The sequence below is a fragment of the Eutrigla gurnardus genome, assembly GCF_963514095.1.
Source record: "Eutrigla gurnardus genome assembly, chromosome: 20".
Lineage (NCBI taxonomy): Eukaryota > Metazoa > Chordata > Actinopteri > Perciformes > Triglidae > Eutrigla > Eutrigla gurnardus.
Genome location: NC_139931.1, coordinates 8,634,135 through 8,659,664, shown reverse-complemented (window position 1 = coordinate 8,659,664; position 25,530 = coordinate 8,634,135). Strand labels below are relative to the sequence as shown.

The 25,530-nt window shown below is 48.1% G+C and overlaps 1 protein-coding gene across 3 annotated transcripts; it reads left to right on the top strand.

The window, feature by feature from the left end:
• The first annotated feature begins 629 nt into the window (after nt 1-629).
• On the top strand, nt 630-20,333 carry pdgfab (platelet-derived growth factor alpha polypeptide b). Of its 3 annotated transcripts, none has more exons than XR_014599025.1 (7): nt 630-1,312; nt 2,554-2,650; nt 7,098-7,232; nt 8,461-8,648; nt 16,684-16,810; nt 17,474-17,598; nt 18,203-20,333. XR_014599025.1 is itself a non-coding variant. In XM_084036972.1 (6 exons), the coding sequence occupies exons 1-6, from the start codon at nt 1,250-1,252 to the stop codon at nt 18,214-18,216; spliced, it is 627 nt and encodes a 208-aa protein (XP_083893098.1). In that variant the 5' UTR covers nt 638-1,249; the 3' UTR covers nt 18,217-20,333. The 3 variants fall into 3 exon arrangements, 1 of the variants encoding a protein (XP_083893098.1); XR_014599026.1 differs by having other exon boundaries at nt 634-1,312; nt 8,458-8,648; XM_084036972.1 differs by lacking the exon at nt 17,474-17,598 and having other exon boundaries at nt 638-1,312; nt 8,458-8,648.
• Nucleotides 20,334-25,530: the final 5,197 nt, after the last annotated feature.

The following is a 25,530-nucleotide window of genomic DNA, read 5'->3' as shown; positions in this document are numbered from 1 at the left end:
TCCCACACTGGGGGCGTTAAATGGTCGTCATCTCTGTCATCATCACGTTTACAGACAGGTCTGCATATTTCTTTGTGCTAATAACGTCCAGACGTGATACACACATGGGTTATTCGGCCCTAAACTCCAAGGCACATAGAGAACTTATGTTCTATTCATGAGACAGCACGAGTCACCAGTGACCTCAGACGTTTACATTTTTTGTTTACTTTACCTTAATTTGATTCAACCTTAAAATCAAGTGATATAAAAGTGATTTCATTAATTGAATTACACTAATTTGTGTAAAGCAAATTCTAAACAATAAGAATGGAATCATCAGCATCTTCATCCTTTTTTTTTTTGTCTCAGTTTTCCCGTAATCATTGGTCACTTTCCAATCAGTGCAATATCAATTACAGCCTGAATCTGTGAATGGGCTCTGTGCTGAATGGCACACACACACACACACACACACACACTGGGGCTGAGGGGGGATGGGGACATGCTCTTGAGTCTTAAGTCATCCAACAGCCAACCAGCTCCCCTCGCTGAATAGATGCACGATCAACGAGACGCGAGGGGAGGCGCAACGGGCACGGAGCTGCTGGCTCTCTATATCCAGCGGCTCAGAGGCGCTCTGACTCCATTCACTTCAGAGTCTTACACAGTCAAGGACCTGTGCAGACCGCCGCAAGACAGACTCCGAATAGCACCGCACGGACGACTGTTCCCCCTGGTTTCCCGAGAGGATCTGCTCGCGTTTGGATTATCTGCCTCTAGGACTATTAAATGCCATCATAGAAAAAGAAGGCGTGCGTCTTAATTCTGTTTAATTACAACAGCTGCGCTGCTTGTTTGAGATTCCAGTGGACTGGGCTGAAACGTCGCAGCCCGTTCATTAGAGGGTGAAGGACAAGTGCAATGCGCTCCAGACTTGTCTCTTGGGATTGTCCCACTTACGCCTGAGGAGCTATATGTCGAGCGAGCGCACCAGATCTGGTTCAAGAGGACGCAGTCCAATGTGAATAACAAGAGGCAACTTCCAGCCCACTTCAGCTCTTTTTTTTTCTTTCTTTTTTTCCTCCGCGGTTGCAAAAAAGCAAGTGCAAGCACGGAGTCTTGAGTGAGCCCGCCGAGCAGCTCTGACACCCCCGGTTTCTCTCCCCAGAGGGGATGGTTGTGGATCCTGCGGGTCCAGGAGCGATTCTGCGGCTCCTACAGAATAGCCCATTTTTCTTGCTGGGGGTTAAATCTAAATTAAAGGGAGATGAGAGCCGCACTCTGTTACTTCCTGCTGTGGACGACGTACCTGCTGCTGGCCACCTCTGAGGTAAAGTTACCAGGACTCGGTCAGAGAGACTGAGCCCCTCTGGTCCCACGCCGCACTCAGCGGTGTGGGCTCTTCTTTTTTTGTATTCCTGTGAGGTTCCCACAGAGCGCGCGTTTCTCCAACACACACACTTGATGCCCAGCGAAATGAAACGAGCAGTAACGCAGTAAAGTTTTCATTTAAATTCTGCAAATTAGGTCACAGGATAAGATTATGGGCATCATTTAAGTATTTAGAATTAACCGACCCAAACTGCTCCTTTTATATAAGATACTACAACTGATATGACGCTATTATAAGAACAGTGTGGATTCACATTTTGGAGAGTGAACAAACGGCGCATCGGTTTCGGTTACCGTGAGGGTCAGTGACTGCGCGCTTTTGAGCAACATCGCGTCTGCGCTCGGACGCAGTTATTTTTGGCGTTTGTGCCAAATCGGTGTTGTCGCCGGAGCCAACTGGGCAAACGTTTTGGTTGGGCTAAGCGCTGTTCATGGGAACCGCTCCGGGCGTTTATAAATAGCCGGTGTTCCTGTAAAGGCCGAGCCGTTTTGCGGGACCGCAACAAGTGCAAAGTGTGGCGAGCTGCCGTTTCACACGGGCGGACGTCGCCCCGGTCCGCGGTACAGTTCAAAATCCCTTTAGGAAACGGGCAGTTTAATGCTGCTTCCCCTGTCCGCAGAGGAGCAGGAATACTGCAATAGTTTGATTGAAGTGGTTTGGGGCTCAGTTCATTCAGAATCCAATTAATACTCAAAGCAGTAGTTATATTAGCACATTTTCAGTTTTTACAACAGGTTTCCAACAATCATTCTGCATGACACAGGGAATTTAAATATTTTACTATACATATTTTACATGGTTATTTTAGTCTCATCTGAGTGCCGAACTAACCAGTAGATCATAATAATAAGAAAATCGTATATAACCCCTATATTCATGTAGCGTTACTCCCTTGCAGAGCATAGTGTTCCTAAATTGCATAATTTCTCAAGGGGGTTCGGCGCCACCTTCTTTCCATGCGTGAGGGGAATGTATGGCCGCGGGGTAAACCTGCCCGTCGTCGTTGGCACGTAGACGCAAACTTGTTTTAGCGGTTGTTTGAATCCAGCACGTTTTTACGTACACAGACAAACAATTACACCGACGTTTTTTTTTCACTGACTCGACACATAACCTTCATCTCTTGTTTATTTTTCTTCCACCCCCCCCCCTCCCCTCCTCACCCCCGCCCCCTAAAGGAAGTGGAGTTTCCCCAGGAGCTGATAGACAGACTGTCCCACAGTGAAATCCATAGCATCAGCGACCTCCAGCGGCTACTGGACATTGACTCCGTAGGTAAATTCTGCCTCTTGATACTTTCATCAAACAGATATTTTTAAACCTGATGACATGTCGTTCACACACGTGACCCTGCTGTTGTTGACGTGACTACAGATAGTAAATAGCGGCACTAAAACGATTACACAAGCAGCATGCCTCGATTAGCTGTATAATTATGCTCTATTGTGGTATCACTTTTATAGATAGCCTTCTTGGTAGTAAGCATGGGGACTTTCCATATATATGTTTGTGTTGTGAGGCAACTTTTGCTGGATTAAGGATCAAGCCAAACCACCGTTACATAAATGCATATAAAAGGTCATATCGAAAATAATCATAGGGAAGGCTATAAAACTGCAATAAGTATGACCTTTTCTGGTTGGAAAAGCGTATTTGGTGTAATAATTGATCACAGAAACCACCGATGCTGTCAGCGTGACTTTGGCAGAAGCTGCTGTTTGAGTGACATTTGATTCAATAAGACGTCGAGACTCGAACAATCCTGCAGGTTTAGCGGATTTGCTATAACAAACGGGGTTACCTGTTGTTTTGGCACCTTTTGCTTATTAGATTTGGCAGGGAATCAGTGAAGTTATGACCCATGGAGGCAAGCTCAGAAGGCACGCCCCATGACTACAGCACTGTACAGGAGGGCTCAGTGCACCCAGGGGAGCTGCCAAGTGCAGCCATGGAGTGTGTGATAAAGCAGTGACTGCGATAGGTGCGTCTACTGTACTCATGTGACCAAGATGGACTTTCACTGGCAGTTTTTTTGTGCATATTCTTTCAGCTGCTGCAATAAACTGGCCCTTGTAGCAACCAGACCGGCACAATTTGTTGCCCTGTAAACAGAGACGGGTCAGGCGGGTTTCTTCAGCTTCAGGTTCTTGGAGGTGCTGCTTCTTCCGTGGTTGGGGGGGACCGGTCTGTCTCGGTCTTAGATTGAGTTACAAAGGGTGCGCTGGAACAAGCTGTTTGCCTTCACACGAGCCTCTATTTACACAGGCTCCGGCCATATATCAAATTCAGGGCTCTCCCCTAAAGATTTAGTTGATGGAAATAGGTAATTACTAAATTTGCTTTAACAGTCCCAAATGATGTCAGCTACGTCATTGGTCATAGCTCATTAGTAGCCTCAAAACCTATATTCAGCAAGGCAACACTAGTCTTTCATTCAAGAATTCTATTGGATAACCACACGATTGCTTCTCTGATGGACGTATCAATTAGGACTAGTAATAGCCCCACGTCATTAGTGTGTTTTATTTATTAATTCACAATCAAAGCGACCCCGGAGCCCACAGCAGCGATCACCCCCACTTCACGTTGAGCCCGGAATAGATCCCCAGAGTGCCTCTAGCATGAGAAGAGGTGTTTATAATTGAATTAACATGTCTTTCTTCAAACAGAGGAATGCTTTGCAGGGTAACAGTAGTAGGCTGATTATTATTACGAGGACATAAATCTGTCCGACGGCCAGCTCGGCGGCCCAGGCGAGCCCATTAAAAGACCTTTGACGCCAGCCAGAGGGGTATTTTCAGAGCTTTTGTTGCAGATGGCCAGGACAGTAAAGCTACCAGTATAAGCTGAACTGTACATGGCATAGCATGTCAACCAGGGAAGGAGAGAGGAAAGGCTTATATGAGGTGTTGGTCTAGACCTTTGAACATTGGCACCTGGAAAATCCAACTCAGACTGACGTTTGGTTTCTGAAGGTCACGCCCAGGAAGTCCTCGATTATTTTTTGTTTAAGTCATTATCCTAGCTCTCTGTCACTGCAATGATTACTTTATAATTCAGCCTGCAAGGACATATCAGGATCCCTGGGAAGGCCTGCAGGGCTTCTCTCGCGGTTGTGTGTTTAAGTGCTGCTCTGGAGAGTGCACGCGTTGGTGTCTTCGGCTTTGACTGACAGATGAGATGACCCCGCTGCAGTCTGAAGATGGCTGTCTGGCCCCCGAGGTGCTCCTCTCCTCGCTTTTTCGCCCTCTCTATCCCCGTCTCCCTTCTCTGGCGGGCCCCCGGCCTGCCTTTTCTTATCTCTCTCAGTGAAGGACTTTGACAGAAAAGGGAACCTGACTCTTGGCATGGGGAAGGGGAGGAGGAGGAGGAGGGAGCAGGAGCATTCTGGAGGTTGTGTTCCTGCTACACTTCAGTGAGAAAGGCCGCAGGTTGTTGTGCAATCTGCTTTGTTTCTGACAAGCTGGCGGCGTGTTTACCTGTGGTAAAGTTGGCAGGATTTCCCATGAACCTACAGGGCCTTAAAAACAAATGTATTGTGCTTCCCACATGCTTTCACACCTTTGGCCCAGGGGACCTTAATCAATACCTCGTCAACTCAGCCATGTAACTGCTGACAATGAAGAGACAAGGAGGTGAGACAGATATAGAGAGAGAGAATTATGGAGGCACTTCTTACAAGAAGTCAACAACATGTTGTACAAGCAGAGGAAGACAGAAAGAGCGGAGGAGGAGTTAAGGGAGGGAGTCCAGGCCCTCAGCTAATGGAGGGAGTAATTTGCGACTCATGAAAGCCTGATTCATGGCGGGGGCCTGTCTCCTGTCCTGCTCTTCTCTAGTCACTGTTTGACGAACGCTCGAGGGGTGTTATTGCTTCTTAGTCACCTGGAACCATCACACCACCATCTCTCTTTTCTCCTGCGTCTACCTGCCTGATCACTCTTGATTGCCTTCTTTCCCCACGTTCATTCTTTTCGGCGCAAAAGAAAACACCCACAGAAAGGTCCTTTTATTGTGCCGAGAAAAAAAAAGGACTCTGCAGTCTATAAAGGACTTCTTTATGCTTTCCCTCCCTTTCTCTTGTCGGCTCTAACACAAACTGTCTCCGGGTGGTCACTGGTCGCCCCTCCCTCCCCTCACCCCCGTCCTCTCCTTACAGGGGAAGATGAAGAGAGGGATTGGTGCGGTGGAGAGAGAGGAGGCACAGTGGGGGTTCTGTCGGTGACCCGCGGTGTTAAAAGGTTGTCGGGGAGAGGGGGGGGATCAGACAGCTGTCACAATGAGTCCACCTGCAGTGCAGACGGTGTAGGTGTGTGTTCGCACATGTATGGAGTCCGTGTGAGGCGGCGTGTTCACGTGTGTCTCTACACTGCAGACTGATAGCTCAGCCCCCTCGCTTAACGCCGGGCCTCAGCTGCAGTCAACACTTCCTTTCTGTGGACCTTTGGTTCTGGGTCACTTGCTGTCTGACTGACGGCACGACAGGCTGAGGGAAAAAAGTCGCTCCACTCTCGCCGAGGGGCAGACCTGGAGAAAAAAAAAAAAAAGGAGGCATCCAAAAGTAAATAAACCACCAATCCAGAGAGGTGAATTGTGTACTGGTCGAGGAAATCCCTTCAGATGACTCCGGTCGGAGCACAAAGGAGCTGGATGAGTGCAATGTGTTTGCCTGCGGCTATGGCTTTGTTGTGCCGGTGTACATTGGGTTTTAACATGTGACCGGGGATAATGAGAGGCGTTTGTGTAGTTGAGTGTGTCTGTATTGAAGTGTATAGGTGTTGGATTGTGTCGGGTACCTGTGTACCTACAGACAGGTAGACCCACCCAGTGAGCAAACACTCTCAGACTCTGCTCTTCGGGAAAGGGCCGTATCCTGCGAATAAGCTTTTATCACTTTACAGCTGCTCTGGCACTCTTCTGTAATCCACCTCATATTCTGGGTGGGGACCAAAACAAGCACGCTTTATCAGATGACCGTGACTGTGAATAAGCTGAGCTGGCTATATTAGACTGAAGTTTAGGGAGCCTTTAAGGAGCTACCAATGCAGCATAACAAAAACATGTACTTTTCCGAGCCGCTGGATGATTAAAAAAGCAAACATTTTCAGGTAAATGAGAGACGCGAAACCACTAATTAGGTGCAGGGATAATGGCGGCTGAGCACCACCTGTCAAATGACCACTTTAGACCGCTACGTGTCTGTGAAAGCGGCTTGTTTTTAAAGGAGCGTGCTGACTCAGCAGCTAGATACCTTCTGGGGAAAAAGTTCTGCGAAACGAGTGACACACAAATCGTGCAATCACACAGGAGGCCTGTGCGATACGTGCCTCCTGCCTGTACCATGTGTACTCTGGACTGTTTACCTCAATTTGTGACATCATCAGCAGTTGGCGTGCCAGCCAGCCAGCTAGCCAGCCAGCTCATTGAAGGGAACCCTAAGCCCTTTGGGGAATCAAAGCATGTGTTACATACAGTCAGTAAGAAGTCACCATCTCATTATGGTCGTGGGGCTAACCAACACAGTGGTAGATGCGGAAGGGTTGTATGAAACATCAATAGCGGATCACATCCAACCATCTGGCGAGGCCTAGCAAAGCCAAACGCCACAGTCAACAACACTGTTAAAGCTGCGGCCGCGATAAACAGAGTCACCCTTGGTTTATTTGTGTTTTCTTCCTCACCTTGTGACATCATTAATGTGGGTGCCTTCTTTTTTGACGAGGTGCGGGAAACAATGTTATCGAGGAGCCCAAGCACCACAAGCACCACAACCACCATAAGAACTACTCCCGCCATCACGGTTACTACAATGACCTGAAGAGCAACCAGCTCCACAGCCGCCGCAAGAGGAGCATCGGTAAGACTGAATGATTAATGTGAGCTTCACTGTGCAGCTCAGAGGTTGCATCATGATTGCATTTGGCACTATATACTGTACATCACAACTTGGCACAACTTATCACCGTGTCATAATCTTAAATATCCCCCTCTGACATGTGAGTTCCCAGGAGATGAAACTGATCACTTTACACTAATTTCAGACAAAGCTAACAGTTTGTGGCTTTTATATAGCCTCTCTGCGGATGAAAGGAATCCTAATGAAGACGTCTACCCGGCATTTATGGCAATCAAGGAATCATGAGAAGGGAGACGGGCGAGTGAGGTTGACGAGGACGTCTGACATGACGCCTTTTAATTGGCCAGAGGCTCGCAGATCTAAGACACACGCGTCAGGAGAGAAATATATCCTCGAGCGTGAAAATTCCAGGCATTCAGGGCTCAAGTTGCGACTCGTCTGGGCTCTCAGTGAGATTTCTTCATAAAACGCCACGCGGTACGATATGCAATGGAGGCGCGGAGAACACCACGTAGTGTGTTAAAACTGGCTGCGTGATCTTCACATCCCTCCCAGCGGTGCAGCATTTAAGGCGACGCAGGATTAACGTGGCTCGCCGTATTTCATGTATGTGGCCCCCGCGCCGCAAGTGTGTGACACGTTATACCGTTTTGGCAGCCGCCCACAAAAGCCCGTACACGCACATATCATTTTTACGACCAAATGCTATCTTACTGTACGCTCTCTGTCACATCTTTAGTTTTTAGTGCCTGTCAGAGCATTAAATCTGAAATGAATGCTTACTGCTTTCCTCTTTTCACTATGACCAAGAGGGTCAAAGGCCATTATTAGATTTCCCACCGGCGGACATAAAGGTTTTCTGGCCTAGTCACGCTGCATTAACCCCAGTGAGGGCTCTAAACAAAGGAGCAGTCTCTTTCTGTCTCACCGACTTGATCCCAAAGCTCCTTAACTGATATGAGATCAGCTTTTTGGATAGCTTGTCTCCTTAACAGCCTGAAAAGGAGGTTGGGTGTGATCCGAGGTAAGGCGAACATTTCCCACCATCAAGTGAGTCATCAGATAATGAGCAGTAATGGAATGCATGAAGCAGCCGGGACGGATTACAACATCAATCAACGATACATCAGCGAGCGCAAAATGCGTTCGGAAAATGCGTCCCTGAGCACTCCAAGCGGACCGAGCGCGTCTGACTCCTCCTTCTCCTTCTGTCTTTTTCTTCCAGCAGAGGAGGCGGTCCCGGCGGTGTGTAAGACGCGGACGGTGATCTACGAGATCCCCAGGAGCCAGGTGGATCCCACGTCGGCCAACTTCCTGATATGGCCGCCCTGTGTGGAGGTGAAGCGCTGCACGGGCTGCTGCAACACGAGCAACATGCGCTGTCACCCTTCCCGCAAGCACCACCGCACCGTTAAGGTAAGAGCTGTGTGCAAGCCTGTTGACTTGCCGTCACACGTCCTTGCGATCGCTCCGAATCGTTAGTTAGGCTAAACACACAACATCACCGTCAGAAACACACCCACAAATCTCCACCACTTTCCCCTCTCACCAGGTAAGTAAATAATACGGGAGGCAAGCTTCCTTCATGCTCCTATTCCACCCTCTTTGCTCCACTGCTGCTCTTCATTTCCATCTACTGAGATCTCCTCTGAGCCATCCTGGCCGATATCCAAATAGTGGCCAACCTACCTCCGCTCCCCCCCCCCTTCTCTCCTTCCATTACAGCCGATCACCACCCTCTCTCCTCATCACTCTATCCCATGTTTGGCAAGAGGCCAGGGGCCGCTGTGCCAGGGCAGCTCGAGGGAGGAAGAGAAGGGGCGAGAAAGGACAGGGAGGAAGGGTTTGTTGGCACCTTCAGCCAGGACATCTGTTGATGGGTCGACCAGAAAGGGATGTTCCTGCCAGATATAAGACACACAGACAGACAGAGAGGGAGGGAGAGACTGGGAGAAACATCTTCCTGTACCTTGAGAACGTCTGAGTGTCATTGGCTGCGGCACGGCCATTCTTCCACTCACTGTTTGTTTGGCCCTTTGTCTTTTCTGGAAGCAGGGAGCCCGGAGGAGACGGGCTGACAAAGAGAGGGAGAGAGTGAGGGATTGAAGGGGGTTGCACTGTTTGTAGCGGCTCTTTGGCATCGGTAGCATGAAAACACGTCCTTCTGTTCAGGCTCAGAGGAGACACTGTGGCTGGAGCCGAGTCGTATTTCTGCTGTATTTACACTACAGACTGTTAGTCGGTGCATGGAGGTATGGGAGCTATGTGCTCTGTTCTGTAAGAATAAGAGACAAGCGGGGGCATAAACAGGATGGCCAGTAACACTCTGACTGTGTCCTCTTTAATCATGGGGATCTTGCCCAGCCATAGGCACGCTGGGAGATCATGGGTTTTTATAGATGCCACCTCAATAGACCCGCAGAGTAATAAAACAAAATGCCAACTCTGCCTGCTAGCTTCCTCCTGACACTCTGGCACGGGTCAGGATTTCAGTGTGGGAGGACATTCCCCTCTTTTTATCGTAGAGTGGACAGTAAGGCTGCACTGACAGGACAACCATTGTCGGGCAGAGGGCACCATATCCAGGGCACAGGGTTTATGGTCAGAGATGCTGACTCACGGTGCGGTAAGAGCTCTGATATACAGCACAACCCTGTGTGTCTGTCTCCCGTGTGCCAGACAGAAGGAGCTGTGAAAACAGTGACGAGGACTGATGGAGGGACACTGATGACGGCGGGCAGAAAACCAGGAGGCTTTAAATTCAGCTATTCCTGGAATTAAACTTTGCCCGTGTCCCCCTCGTGACACCGAGGACAAAATGAGCACGCAGACCGGAGGAGGGATGTTCAGGCGCGGTGGGCAACGATTCGCGGAGGCCCTTTTTTCCATGTGGTTCCAGCCGCGGGCGAGGGGGGCTGAGAGGCGTCGTATCCCTGGAAAGGTCATCCGTCAGGGCTCGCTCCGGTCAGGAGACATTCACCACATTGTGTGTGAGAAACATTGTGTCATGCCAAGTTTTTTTTTTTTTTTTTTTTTTTCTGTCTGTCCTCTCAGCAGTTAGTCTGAACAGGGGTTCAGTTTGTGCTTTCTCCCTCCGTTTATTAGAAAGCTAAAAATGGCTGCCCGTCTACCCCGGGCCCGACTTGTTTTCCTTCTGCCGGCCAAAGATGGGAAAAGAACACATTCGCTGTGTTTCTTTCCATCTCACGCCACTATGCATTTGTCCACATGCGCCTTTATTTATTTATTCCCCCTCTTCTGTTTCTTTCCCTCTTTCCTTTTTCTTGCTATGGTCCCAAAAAAAAAGAAAAAGAAGAAGAGAACGGGTCTGTGCAGGCCCTGTACTGTACAAGCCCGTCCTGTTCATTGGTGGGGTAATAAAAAAAAGGCAACTTTAAATAGGAATACCCTGAGGGAGGAGACGGGGCAGATCCTAAAGTCACTCTCTTTCCCCTCCGTTAATCCTTTTCCGTCATAAGGGTATCTCTAAAATGTTGCTGGGTTGTATGAGTTGCTGTCAGCATGCCGTGTCATAGGGAGGACACAGCGGATGAGAACGAGAGCTTCAGAGCAGGTTCAGTATTCTAGAAAGACATCAAGAGAGTCGGTAAGGAAGGAGGAAACAGACGGGAGAGAGGCTAACAGAATTCTTAATGAGTTTTTTGTTTTTTTATGTATTCAGACTCAATCATCCGAGCATTCCTTTGACTCCTCCTCCACTCCATCCCACCTCCTTTTGCACTTTCGATGACACCACTTTCACTCCCCCCCCCCCCCCCCCCCCCCCCCAAATCCCAGCATCTTGGCTCATCCCTTTTATTTTTCCATCGAAGTGATTCCTCCGCATTTCTTCTCATTTCTCTGGTGTTTTATCGCAGGAGGCTGGCAGAACACATTGGTCATTTTGCCAGGGTTTTTGAGTTTCGGTGTTCTCAGATTTGTTGCAATCTGGATATGACATGAAAATAAAACGCTTCATCTTTCATCTCACTTCTCCCATGCCGCCTCTTTTGCACCTCCTTCTCCCGTGCTCCTTCTGTTCTTCCTCCTCACATCTTCCTCTCTGTCTGCCGACAGCTGCAGCTGCGTCCAGTATTTCTGATAGTTTTCTCAGTGGTTTTGGCTCTGAGGCTCGCGAGACAAACTTGCTCATAAAACAACTGGTGATTTTGGACAGGCAGGACTGAATAGTATACAAGGTGTGTTTGCGTGGGATAGAGGGGAAGAGCGTACATGTGCATTCCTTTGCACATTAGTCTTTGTGCGTGTGTGAGTCTGTGTGTGTGAATCTAAATGCGTCTCTGTTTGTTCTTCCTATGGGGCTGATTAAACAGCCCATGAAACAGGCAAAGAATGGAGCTGTCACTCATCTGCTCACTCATTAACTCTTAAGGCTTCTGCAGTATATTTGGTCTGCAGGTTCATTATATTCCCCTTCCTCATTCACACACACAAGCAGATACAGGAATCACCTCATTTGTGATTATGTTTGTTATGGAAGCAAGGTGAGAGTCCAAAAGTGTCTTCCTGCTGCACGAATACACAGTCGACAGTAAATGAGGTCCTCCTCTTGTGTCTAGGACAGAACAGAGTGTACTCGACATTATGGAAGTGAAATATATGCTGAAACCAAAAATGAACTTCTAATTATACTATTAAATCTCATACAGCCAGTAAAAAAAAAGACTACATTCTGGTATTTGTGCTGTAAATGCGGTTTATATTTCCCTAATTTTCAAAATTAACACAATTAACCGAAATAGAAGCCAAGCATGAAAACGAACCCTTTTCATTGCCTCCATGAGGTGCCTTAATCTAATCAGCATGCCATAATTTGCCAACAATGAAGCTCAGTTTCTCTCATTTGGTTTGGTTTAGTAGCTGGAAACTTTTGATGGACTTTGAAGCGTACGGACAAGTATTTTTTTGCGGAGGTCAGAGAGGGTCGTCAGTGCACATCTGTGTAAACCCATGCAGGAGATTGTTTGTGTGTGTGTGTGTGTGTGTCAGGGAGAGAGAGAGAGCCCGCCTTATGCTATGCTACGTAAACTCGCCCACCACAGCGCAGGGACAAAGCCATTTGTGTGAAGCGGCAGCAAGAGGAAGACGGGCCACAGAGTAATGAAGTGTTGATGGCTGCTGGATCAAAGTGGAGGCTGACAGAGGCCAGGCGGATATAGCCACAGTGCTGAGTGTGGGGGTCCACACATCTCCCTGCACTGGCCCTGGCCCCGACCCCATCTCTCCCTCACACACACACACACACACACACACACCGACACGACTACCTCAGCGGCAGCGGGTCAGATCCTGGTGTTGGGGGGAAGCAGTAGCTGTAGCCCTGCGGTTGTGTGGGACCCTGACTTACGGGGTGTTTCATAAATAAAAGACAGTGTGACGGTGATACAGTGAACATGATTTATGATCGTCTGAGGGGTCCTGTGGATTACGTGAGGCGGGGGGGTTAGATGGGAATGAGGGGCCCCCCTGTTTGAAGTCCCTTGCAGCTGTGAATTATTTTCCCTTTGATTCACTCAGCTTCTCCTACGAGATGAGGAAGGGTGAGGGAGTTTGTGTGAGTATAAAATGTGTGTATGGGTCGTGCGCGGCGGGGGTTGCGGGGCGGGTCAGAGACCATGGGAGCGTCCTGACGAAGCCAGAAGCCAGAAGAGTTTGGCTACTGCCGCACCGGCTGGAATGCATCAGCTTGAGCAGGAGAAGTAGCAGCCGTATTTTAATCATATTTTGCTTCGTTTCTGTATTTTCCTTCACTCCTTCCCTCCTGTCCTCCCTTTCGCTCTTCCCCTCTGACTTCATCCTCCCCCTCCACCTCTCTTCTCCGCTCAGTCTCGGAGTCTGATTGTCTGTTATGTGAAATAGTTGTTCACTCCCTCCGCACTCTTTATGTCTCACTCCTGCAACCGGGCCATCTCCCACTCTCTAATTTTACCCCTTCTGACAGTCTTTGCCATTTACTCTATCGTGTTTGCTCTCTTTCATTAAAAATCCTGTCTTTCTCCTCTGCAATTGTTCTATAAAGACAGACAGGAGGGACAGAAGATAAATAGAAACGTTTCACATCTTTGAATTCTTTGATATTTGATATTGCACAGTGGTTAGTTTGAGGGGAAAAGGGAAGCACATGATGCGGTCAAGGGCAGATCGATTCACAGCCGGTGATACATTATGTGTGTCGGCATAGCAGACCTGTGAGTGATGTGGTAAATCCTTGCTTCCTCTCTTCTACACGCAGCGCCTGCGATAACCCCTTCCACCCGAGTGTGTGTGTGCTGTGGGGGGGTTGAAGCAGAGGGCAGCAGCAGGTTGTCTCGGCTGCGGTTTGCCCTCCCTCCCTCTGCGGATCATTTTGCCCTTTTTGTTTTCTGGGTGCCATTTTTTTTTCCCCCCTCCCTTTGATTGATTTCAGAAGACAGACGGGGCAGAGATAAAGAACATTTCTTGACATTCCTCCTCCCCACAACTTTCCCCACCTTTCCTCCACTTGCTCACAGTTGTAGCATCTCAACAAGAGCCCTTTGTTTTCCGGGGCACAAGCTCTTACAGTCTCCCTCCTGATAAATGGATTGCCACCCCACTCTGCCTCTTTCCACTCCTCCATTCTCCAAACACACACATACATTCTTTTTTTTCTTTTTTTTTTCATCCCGTCGCCGTTCCAGTTCACGATGGCCCGCGGTGCACATCCACAACCCTGTTGTGTTTTCCTTGGAAAGCCGGAGTAAAACTTTCCCCCTCCATCATGCTCTCATCAGCGCTCTGCGCTCAGGGAATTCCCAATTAGCCCGACCGGGACAATCGGCTCCACAGAGAGGGCCGCGGAGACACTGAGGACAAACCAAAGGGGGGGTGCACTTCCCAGAGCCCCCTGCCTCACCCCAACCCTCTGGATCGGATATCATTCCACAGCCGCTCAAGGGGGGACTCTTTCTCAGGGCCCCGGATTTCTAGGGAGTTTAGATCGGTTTGATTTATACAAAGAGCGCGGGGCCCCCTCGCCGTAGCACGGGGGTCTCTTTCTGATGTATGTTTTATGTGGGAAGTCATTGACTCTGCGCCGGATAGGAAGAAAAATGGAGGATGGGAGAGTTGAATATGGATGTGGAGTGGAAAGATTGTAGGAGTGCACACCGCCATTGCTGAAACAAACGCAAGAAACAGGAAACAAGACAGAAAGGGAATTGTATTGACAAAGTGGGCAGAGAGTGTTGTAGTCACAGTTGTACACATTCACGTGTGTTTTTGTGCGTGTCCTGCAGGGAGTGTTTTTATCCCTGCTGTGTGAGAGGCAGGGAGGCCTCTCATCAAGGGGGCCCGCCACTTTATCCGCCTGTCAGTAGCTGTTTGTTTGGGCCAGAAGAGTTTGGGTTTGTGTGTGTTTGTCATTAGGATCGGCCTCAGTGCTAAGTGTCAGACATCGCTGACTCTCTTGGCTTCCCGTCGGCTGCTTCTGAACCCCCTCAGCTCGGAGATCCCCGTAACCAGCGACAGCCGAGCCGTCCACAGAGAGAGCTGCTTGATTCCCCTCACAGTCACGGTTTGATTACATTTTATTAGCGGTTTTCAAGGAAATCCATGCAATTCTTTCCGTCTTTGTTGTAGATAACAACACACCTTTGATAGTTTCGCTATGAATCTTGTCAGCTTTCGTGCAATAAAGTCCCCCAGTGTGTAACCCAGAAACTAAATGTTAATAGGTAACACATGAATGTCATCTAAAGCTCATGATCACGGTCAGTCCCTCCTCCCCCTTCCTTAAATAACACCCTCTGTTTGCACACACACACACACACACACACACACACACACACACACACACACACACACACACACACACACACACACACACACACACACACCAGCATTTCCTAATGAGGATGATGGTCCACCTTCATGCCCCTAGTTCTTCCCTGCTTTGGCCCTTTCATCCTCTCTCTCTCTCTCTCTCTCTCCCTCTCTCTCTCTCTCCGTCAGGGCCCGATAACAGCAACCCAGACACCATTGTCCTCTGTTTGCTCACTGCATACCTCCTCTGCTTGCTTACCCTCTTTTCACTCCCTCTTCTTCGTTCTCGTCTCTCCATGGAAAGAAACTGTTACAAAGGTGTGGCTGCAGAAACCGCCGGTCCCCGATTCCAGCTTTAGCCTCCCCAGATGACCCCCCAGCCATTGTTATACGGCACTGACATGAGACAGCTCAAGCTGTGTGAACGTCAACATCATACTTTGTTTTATCAGACAGGGATTGGTATGTTCGTTTGTCTGCATGACTAATTCACCACTGAGAGCCGAGGTTTGGCAGCGCGCCATGACAGGATAGAGGAAGAAAGCCTCTCATCAGTTTTGGCCCTCCGTCCGTGCATGTGTGAGCCTCATGTTGACTGCAAAACCGTGTTGTTCATAACACCAGAGAGCGCTGGGAGATTGTCGGCCAATATCCTCTCTCGTGCAGCGACCAGGAAGATGGGTGAAGCAGGGGATATTGTTTCCACGTGGCCCCCGGGCCCTCAGCGGTGGATGGGAAGGTTACCTGCCCTTGGCACTCACATCAGAGAGGGGAGAAGCATGTAGCCACCTCCCCTGAGTTACACAACAAGATCATCATAACCTCCACGCAACCTTCTCTATTCAGCTTTCATCTAAGCTTTAATCAACATGGGGCTATTCATAACCCTCGGAGGATCGGTCGTTTTCATTACGAGCTGTCGGGTGGGAAGTGGAGGTCAGCCTTGTTGCATTAAACAGAAAGGGTGTTAGCCGGACCGAAGGATAGGAATTCCTATTTTGTGTTTGTTAGTTAGGTAGGGCTGCATTCTCGTGTACCACTGCTTGGATTAGACCATGTGAGCCGTGTTTCTTGCATGCACATGTTAAGCAACACTTTCCCCTAAATCCACGAAGAAGTATTGATGCGGTTTGAAACACGCCTACATGTCAGAACAAGGTGAGGGAGTTTAGGTGTGTGTCTGTCTGGATGTGGATGCTCCAGGCCTAGAGCAGGGGGGGTGGGATCTCCCAGCCTCTCTTCTCCTGCCAGGGTAAACCTTCCCTGGGCCTTCGGGCGTATACCACTCCCCCCTACCCTCCGTCTCTCCTCTCCCATTGTTTGCGCTTGCTTGGACAGGGTCATATACTCCATTCGGTATTTACACACCTGATCAACAGCCCATAGAACACACAGCAGGCGGAACCCAATGCATCAGCCTCCGAGGAATTCTGCCGTCACACTTCAAACACGGCGAGGCGAAGCGACGGCTGACTTTTTTTTTTTTTTATGAATCGGTTTATGAAAGAGTCATCAGTCACAGCGCTACGCCTCTCGATGTCAGCGGATGGGCAAAGAGTGTGTGCATTCATCGACGACACACGAGTAACGACGATGCTGGAGCCGGTTCTGTGGCTAATCTGTTCTCTGCTTCTCCCACTCTCTTCAGGTAGCAAAGGTGGAGTACGTGAGGAGGAGACCCAAGCTGAAAGAGGTCTTTGTGCGGTTAGAAGACCACCTGGAGTGTGTGTGCGCGTCACAGCATCATGTGGTGGAGCACTCAGATGCAGAAACAGGTAAATTTGACCCCTCGGAGTTATTAAACAAGATATTACCTATTAACATAATCACACATAGTGTCCCAGCGTTGCCTTTTTGCAGAAGAAAATCACACTGAGGTTTGATGGTGGAGTCTCGCCCTCATCCCTTCGTCATCATGCATCATCATGTTCCTCGCTCCTCATGTCTGTCTGATTGTCTCTCTCTCTCTCTGTTTCTGTCTCTCTCTCTCTCTGTCTGGCTCTTTGGCTTTGCACTGGATGACCTTTTTCTATGAGTGCTCCCAAACAGACAGACACACCTGTGAGATGGCTATGCTCTCGCAAAACTGTAAAGCTTGAGTGTTTGTGCCTTGTTCGACAAGAGTGTGCGTGCGTGTGTGTGTGTGTGTGTATGAAAGTGTATGCACGTCTGTGTGTTAAGGGAGGGTGTCCAAAGGCTGCCTGGCATGACAGCAGGTAAATCCGCCAGCGCCTTGATCTGAACTGAAGCCTTTCTCTCCCTCGGAGCAGATAAGAGCTGATGTGTGCTGATAAGGCATCTGCAGTATTTATAGTGTGTCATACCGTTGCACTCTCTGCTTCTGTCCCAGGGCTGTTGTGCCTCTCTCTGTACCATAAACCCTGCTTCTTGCTTTTAACCCTCATTCCTATCCACCCTCCCCGACTTTGTGTTTTCAGGCCACCGTAGGGCTAAAGGTAAAAAAAGGAAACCTAAAAAGCTAAGGCCCAGCAAGGATTTATTGGCAACATAATAAAGTTGCAGTCATTTCCCAAAGTCCACCGGAGAGCTGTGAAGGGAACAGGTAGGACTTTAGCACCGCGGGCGTCCTCTCACCTTTTGGCACTGCAATGGCCCAATCAGGGCACAAGGGGGCCTGCCAATCACCCGTCACCAATCACATCACAGCCAATCAGTGCGAGAAGATGGAGAGCAAAAGGAGTGCCGTGCTCTCTGCCGAATGCTGCATGCTGATTTTGTGGCCTGCCGGGCATGCCCACCGCATACGTCCGCTTTGTGTCACAGTGACGTGCTTGCTTTTGTTACACAGTAACACCCACCATATGTCACCGTTTGTTTCACTGCTGTCTGTCACAAAAACAAAACAAACTAAAAAAAGGACAAGTTTTCATTCCCAGCACACAAAATCACACACACACACACACACACACTGGACATAATTATGTCTGGTCTGACCACTGTCTGTGAAATCTGGAGAAATGTGATTCAGACCATTGTGGGTCTTGTGTGTGTTGTGTTTGCTTGTTTTGAAATGCATGGGAAAAAAATTATGCAGTTGGGCACAAAATGATCACGAAAATCTTTTTTTTTTTTTTTTGCCTTGATGAAACCCACGTGTTGCGTTTGTGACACGTCGATACTAACTCGGCTTTCTCCCTCTCTTCCAGTGGATGTGAGGTGAGACCAATCAGAACAAGGGACTTCAGCGTGGGAGGGACCTGAATAGAGGATGCCACCAATGGGAGACCTGCTCTGTCCTCTTCCCCCGCTGCCACGCAACCGTCGTTTTGAAAAAGACAAACTTTTCTGTTAAAAACACTGACTGAAAATAGACAACAGACAAAAATAAACAAGATGCCAAAGGTGCTTTTTTTTAAAATAAAAAAACAGTAACCAGTGACTGTGGTACGCCACCTTCCCAGACATCTGAACCCTGTCGCTGATCGGGAAGAGAAGAGAAAGATGCCGTAGCTCGTGCAGGGCAGAAAGAGGCAGAAGGGAGATGATGAAAGGGATTTGTGTTGAACATTTTTGAGACTTTGTTTGGACAAGACACAACCGAAGTGGCCATGACACAGTTGGATCGAGCTTTGGTGGGAATCTGCAGTGGCGGGTGACCTCCAGCTGGGCAACACAAAAGTGCCCCGCGTCATTTAAATGACTCTTGCTCACACAGGACGAAAGAGAGAGCGATATTTAGGAATAACAATGGAACCGGAGAAAGAGACAAATGGAGGTGTTTTTTCTCAAAGAACTCGATGGACTATCAAACATTTTGAGACCCCTGGTGGTCTGTGACTTTGCCCACTTGCTATGTACAGTTCAATTTGAAAAAGGAAGACGTGCCGCTACTTACAAACTATTTATATGTGTGGACGTTTGCTTTCTGTCTCTTCCAGTACAAAAGAAAGAACGAAAAAGATGTTTTTAAACGATTTTGTAGACATGCAAGAGTTCTGTGTGGTCTGGTTCTTTGTGACCATCGGTATCACAATCTCAATGTCCTTTTTTTTTCTTTTCTTTTTTTTAGTTGATGTTATTGTTTTCATCCATGTTTCTTATCATATTACAGTATATCTGAATGATGTCAAGTCTTGTATATGGTTTGGATATATGTGTGCAAGGAGGAGAAGTGAGAGTCAGTACAGGAAGATGCTTTATTTTTGTTATGAAATATATTAAGCTTACTTATATCCGAGCAGGAATTATGGTTGTTTATTTTGTTGTGGTTGAATGCCTGTATTTAATCCATTGGAAAATATGCAAAAAAAAAAAAAAAAACATGGGCAGGAGATGGACGACATGAGGGAGAAAAAGTCTGCCAGTGCTCGTTGCGTCAGAGCTGTGAAAAGGGGGGATAGAGTGGCTCAAAAAATGGCAACTTCATAGTGAGTGGCCATACTGTAGCTTATTCTACAGCCAAGATAAGCCCAGTCCTTTATGTAACAAGTGGCATTTCACAAAAACACTTGGCACATTGAAGTGTGTTACATGCCAATCACACAAAACTTGTTAGAGCAAATCCAGTGTGCATGTATAAGCCTGAATAAGCCCGGCGTTTCTAATGAGGCTATTTTTCACCCATATATTAACATTGATAAGGAGGATGGACGCCCACTCTGCTCCACAAGCACGTATGTTGTGCCTGAGGTGAGCAAAGTCCACCTTAAAGAGTGAATGAGCGAGCATAGCAAACCGACAAGCGCATGAACGGGCTGCTTGTTTGGTTAGGCTTTACTCCTCTGTTGACAGGAGATCAAATCGCTGAACACTCCACCCTCGCGAAGGTACTCGCACCTTATGCAGTCGCATACCATGAGGACAGATGTCGATGAGTGCTCTGAGGTGGCCTAACAGCGGCGCGGTGCTGTCGTGAACAAGTGCCCTGAGGGAACAAACAATTACTTCCTTAGTGGCTTCCTGTAACGGTGACGATGAATGTGTAACCAGGCAAACACTGTCAAAACACAACCGATGGTTGTCTTCCGCCCCGTGTTCAAACGAGGAAGTCAAAGGCAAGAGAGTCGTTCACAGCCCACCTGTGAATTAGCAAAACCGACATTGACTGGTGCTATATTTATGGGTCTGATGTTTCATCACTGTTCACAGTCGCACCAATGTAAGATAGTGTTCTCCGTAAACCAGGGACCATGGCGAGAAGCTATTTGATTAAAAGAAAATGCCATTACGCTATCACTCAGCCTTAATTACTTTTCTTTTGGGGCTTCCATTGGATAAAGACAGCAATAATCATAATTTATATATTTATGTTTTCAACAATAAATATATTTCTGCTTATGACGTTGTTCACTGAATGTTGGGTGCCATAATTTGTTTGCGTTGTGTCTCAAGGATGGTATTTTATATATAAGAAATTGAGCAGCATAGCCGGAAAAACCTGACCTGTTCCCTTATTAGTGGCAAACTTTCTAGTTTTATTTATTCATGATTTGATCCACATAACTATATAAAATGCAAAAAAAGTGTAAGATATTTGTGCGAGTTTACAAGAGTCCACATGTGTCGGTGCCGCCGCATCAGGCAGGACAGAAGCTGGATGCGAGGGTGGTGTACACAGGAAATGTGAGCTTTTCCAGGCTTGAAGGCTGAGCAGGAGCTGGGCTTTACTCCAGAATCCACCAGCAGCAGACGGTAGGTGCTGGGGGCTTTATTACTTTTCCCTGAGCAGCTCACCCTAATCCCAGGGCTAAGGGACATGAAAGTCTCCCTCCTCTCAAGGAAGGCAAAACATGAAAGAGAGAAAGGATCAGAGAAGACAGCGGCTCCGTGAGCCAGTGGGACAGGGGTTAACGTGAATAAAGTGAAGATAAAAGGAAGAGCAGAGGCTTGATTGATTTTATTGTTTTTATCTGACATTCACAGCTTCATTCATAAGAACAGAGGGGGGGGGGGGGTGATGTGTGGATTGAGGGGTCAGTACAGCTTGTGCAGTTTATTCAGGAAATAGAGAGCAATATGTCAGGGTGGGGAAAGAGGGAGGAGGATGGAGCGCAGGGGAGAGGAGAGGAGAATATGCTGAGAAGTGAGAGTGGAAGGGTGATGAATTGAGAGGGATGAAAATGAAGAAAAGAGGGAAACGAAGTGGACTCAGGATGTGGGTAATCGGCACCACAGTGAGAGGGGGCAGACGGGGGCAGCACTAAGTGGACATGCTTTCATAAACAATGCCAGAGGGGGACGAGGGGGCAGACAAGGTGTGAAGAGGGCTTCTGAATGGGGGCTCTGTGTGTGTGTGTGTGTGTGTGTGTGTGTGTGTGTGTGTGTGTGTGTGCAGTTGAACAATACAAAGGAGGTCTCCCAGTGTGAAACATGGACCACTGGAATTTTGGGCTCTTGCGGAGGGCAAACTGTGATTTGACTACCCACAATGCACGGGGTCAGAGTTCAGGGTTCAGGGGTCACATGGGGGATGTTTCTGGCGGCGCAAAGTGGCGGAAGCGTTGCTATGCTTTAATCATCTCCCTCCGTTTCTGTGTTTACTGTAAATAACTTCTACTCATCCGATATCAAATACGAACCTTTTTTTCCCCCCGTCTTGGATGGGAAACCTGATCTAATTGACAGAAGCTGTTAGTTTACAGCCTCAAACCCCTCAGAAGCCGCCTTGACTACTTCCTTCCCAGATTATAGATCTTGTAACCTTTGCTTCATTACTTACACCCCTCTCTTCCCTCTCCCTTTCCTCTTTCCCTCCATGTCGCCCTGTTATGTTTCTCCGCTCTGCCCCAACCTGTGGCCTCTGGGTTTTGAGGAAAGGCAGAAGACGCCTTTGAAGATGGCGACAGCCAAGTTTGTCTGGGGCCACAGCCATGAATGCACGTCTTTGTCCGGCCTCTCTCTCTCTCGCGTCTTCATATCCTGCCCCCGCTGCACTCCTCATCCTCCCTCTGCCCCCCACAAACTCACACGGACACGCTCATGCCCTCGCCGGGGCCCCCATTGCACAAATGACCCCACTAATTATGTATTTAAGGTATTTGGCTGCTGTGAAAACAGCTTTGGGTTAGCGGTGGAAGGCGGTGGGGGCGGTTGGGGGTAGAGGAGGGTGTGCAGGGACGTCGGGTGGTCCATGGTCTCATGGCTATCATTACTGCCCAGCGTTTTATGTAAACACTGGATTAGGGCAGCGAGGGTTGATTGAGGAGAGGGGTGGAGGGGGTGGTGTGCTGGGGTTTGCCACAGGGGTAGGTAAGCGGGTCGCTTCTGAGTCCTGGTCTCTGGTTTCACCCCTGGGTGGCAGTTGCTGAGAAACTTTTGTTCGCACACATCTCACCTCAGTCAGGTAATGGTTTATTGGCAACAAAGGAGAGATGATACATTCTCACTGATCTTCTCTCCTTAAAATAAAAACAATAATTTCCAACTTTCTGGGGGTCAGTTTTAAACCTTTACTTCACAGCTCTGAAACCGGATTGTTTCATTTTGGATCTCCCAGGGGAAGGGGCTACCTGATGCTTCTGCTAAACCTGCAATGGACAACGGTCTGCTCGCCCTCTCAGCATGTTCCCACGCTGACACAGGACCCGTCTCCCCACTCCAGCACCCTGTTTCTGCATCATGCATGATATTCCTCTGCTTGATCACTTTAAGGGTGGACTTCCACAAAAGACAAATTGGCAAAAACACCATCATTCAACCCAGGTTTTACTAGTAGAAATTAGTTTTCACTTCCACTTTTGTCAAATCTGCCTGTATCTCCTTTAATTGACTGTGCCAGTGTCTGCAGAGGTTTGAAAGAAAGCAACCTGGAAATCCTCCCCGACTGATCTGTAAGCACTTGAGATGCGAGTGAAGTGAGCCAGCGGGGCCTCTGTCAGGTCTTGTTAAATGAAGGCAGGGAAGCAGCAGGGAGTGAGGGAGGGCGTGGCGGAGGAACTACAGAGAGCGCAGAGGTCTCTGGAGGGAGATAAGTCAGGAACTAATGGGTGCTGAAGTTTGTATGTGTTGTAATTACAAAGGGAGATGCGTGGAGTCATTGCCTCTACTGTATGTGTGTGTGTGTGTGTGAGAGAGATAGAGCGGTAGAGTGTGTGAGTATGCATGTTTTCCGATGGGAGCGCAGCTCGGGAAGCCAGTTTCCTTTTGCACATCAAATAAATCAAAAGCCTACAATTAAAAAAGAAGGAGTGAGCAGTGTTTGGTTTGTGGGAAGAGAGGAAGAAAGCTTGGAATGTGTCACTGCCGTTGAGGAATGAGGAGTGTGTGTGTGTGTGTGCGCGTGTGTGTGTGTGTGTGCGTTTATACGTGTGAGGTCGGGAGTAGCCGGCCCAGCCAACATTCTTGGGCAGCAGTATTATTAACTGTGGTGGAACCATTATCAGTGTTTACTTTGATCCAACCACCATCAGAGGAGTAATGGACTCAGCTGAACCCGGCCTTCTCTTTTCTCTCTCAGCGATCCTCGTCTTTATCACGATGATGTTCAGGATGTTCTTTACCTCATTACTTTCAACGCAAGAAGGACTGGCGAGCTGAAAGGAGGCTTCATTGACATGCTGACTAAGTGATGTGTGTGTGTGTGTGTGTGTGTGTGTGTGTGTGTGTGTGTGTGACCATCACAGTCCCTGATTCTGTGGATGAAAGCGGTTGAACTTTCTCTAAAGTGAGCCAAACACAGTGGGTTTCTTGCTCTCCTGCATCCCATAATTCAGCGGTGCGATAAGACCACCTAGTTAAACGATTTGTGAGGAATCACACCGCACACACACACACACACACACACACATACTCACACACACACATGCGCGCATGCACACACACAAAGACTTTCTTGTGCTAACAGAAAGAAAAAATTAATTGAGCTACATTAACATAAGATACTGGACCTTGGCTTGTGTGTGTGTGTGTGTGTGTGTGTGTGTGTGTCCATGCGGTTTACATTCAGAGTGTGGGAAAGGCTGAGGAAGCGCCCACACACCTATCTGTCTGATGGGGGTATGATGAGAGCATCACAGAACGGGCCTCACACAGTTCACACCGGCTGGCAGGTGGCAGACGCACCTGGTACTGAAGTGTAGCTACACACACACACACACACACACACACACACACACACACACACACACGCAGGTTGTCTTACAGGTGTGACTAAAAACTGTTCTATTAAATAAGAATACTTCCAGATAACTTCATGTAACTTATACTGTTCTGGTAAGGTTAATATTTTTATAAATCAAAAGTCTTACATGTGAGTAAAAGTGGCCCTCAGTTTTAATTATGCTTTATTGAGAAAACCACTCAAATGCTTATTGGTGAACTTAACATATTACATAATGTTATTTCGATGTAAAATGCAAAACTGCCCCTGACTTCCTCTCAAAATGAAAGCCATATGAATCTGCCGTGTGGTTAGTTGGCAGGTCGCTGAGCAGCGTCTGTGAGCAACACAGTTAGGAAGGAAAGACACGTTGCTGGGATACTCTCAGGGGAAAAGCTATTAATTAAAAGTAAAATTCCCATTTTATTATTATTCAAAACAATCTGGAAGGTTCAGAGTTAACCCTATCTATGCTTTTGGGTGACAAACCTTGAAATATTGGCTGTAGACTTCCTGTTTCATCCACTTAAAGACGTGTGTTTGTGTGTGTGGAGGTATTTAATGATGAACCCACCCCCGACACACACACACACACACACACACACACACACACACACGACCGTCTTTGATGCAAGGTGAGGCTGAGAAGCAGGAGGCTGAGTGGAAGTTTGACAGAGTGGCTTCTAAGGGAAGGTCAGTGGTGGAGGAGGGAGTGAAAGATGGAGGGACGACGGGGGAGAGGAAGGACTGTGAAGGGATCTCTGACAGCCCGTTAACATCTCAGACCTCACAATCCCCGGTTTGTTCTCTTTGTCGTTTCTCCCCAAAGTTTCTCTATAAACTCTCTGTATTCTAACTTCACGTCTCAACCTCCTGCTCCTTTTTCCTCCGGAGTAGTGCCGCTTTTGTTCAGTTTCGACAACTAGAGTTTGTCTGATTTCATCTCATGCACATTTTTTTTTCTTCACATTTCTCTTTGCTCGGCAAGATGATGTCATTGCAGAGTGTGCAGACACACGTGCATGCGCAGTTCCCCGCTAACCCCAACGCTTTATATTCAGTGGTTTCAGACTGACCTGAATATCTCCGACATGACTTTCACCAAAGCTAATAACAGCAACAGGATAACTGCTACCAGTGCTGCTGGATGCTGCCTGGCAAAGTTATTCTCGCAGGATGAGAAACAGGCCCGGCAGTGGTCGGGAAACTCAGTGACCTGCATGCCAGTTCGACTGCACCATTTATGAGTTTAATTCAGGTTCAGTCATACCCCCCTCTCCTTCCCCTCACACACACCCATCTGCCCCCCCCTTTAACTTGCTTTCCATGAGCTAAGCAGCATGTGAACACCTGCTATTTTAAATGACATGCTCATTGTCGTGCAGAGCTGGAGGTGTAAATCATCGTGGGCCACTGCGTGAGGCGGCCGTGCGTGCA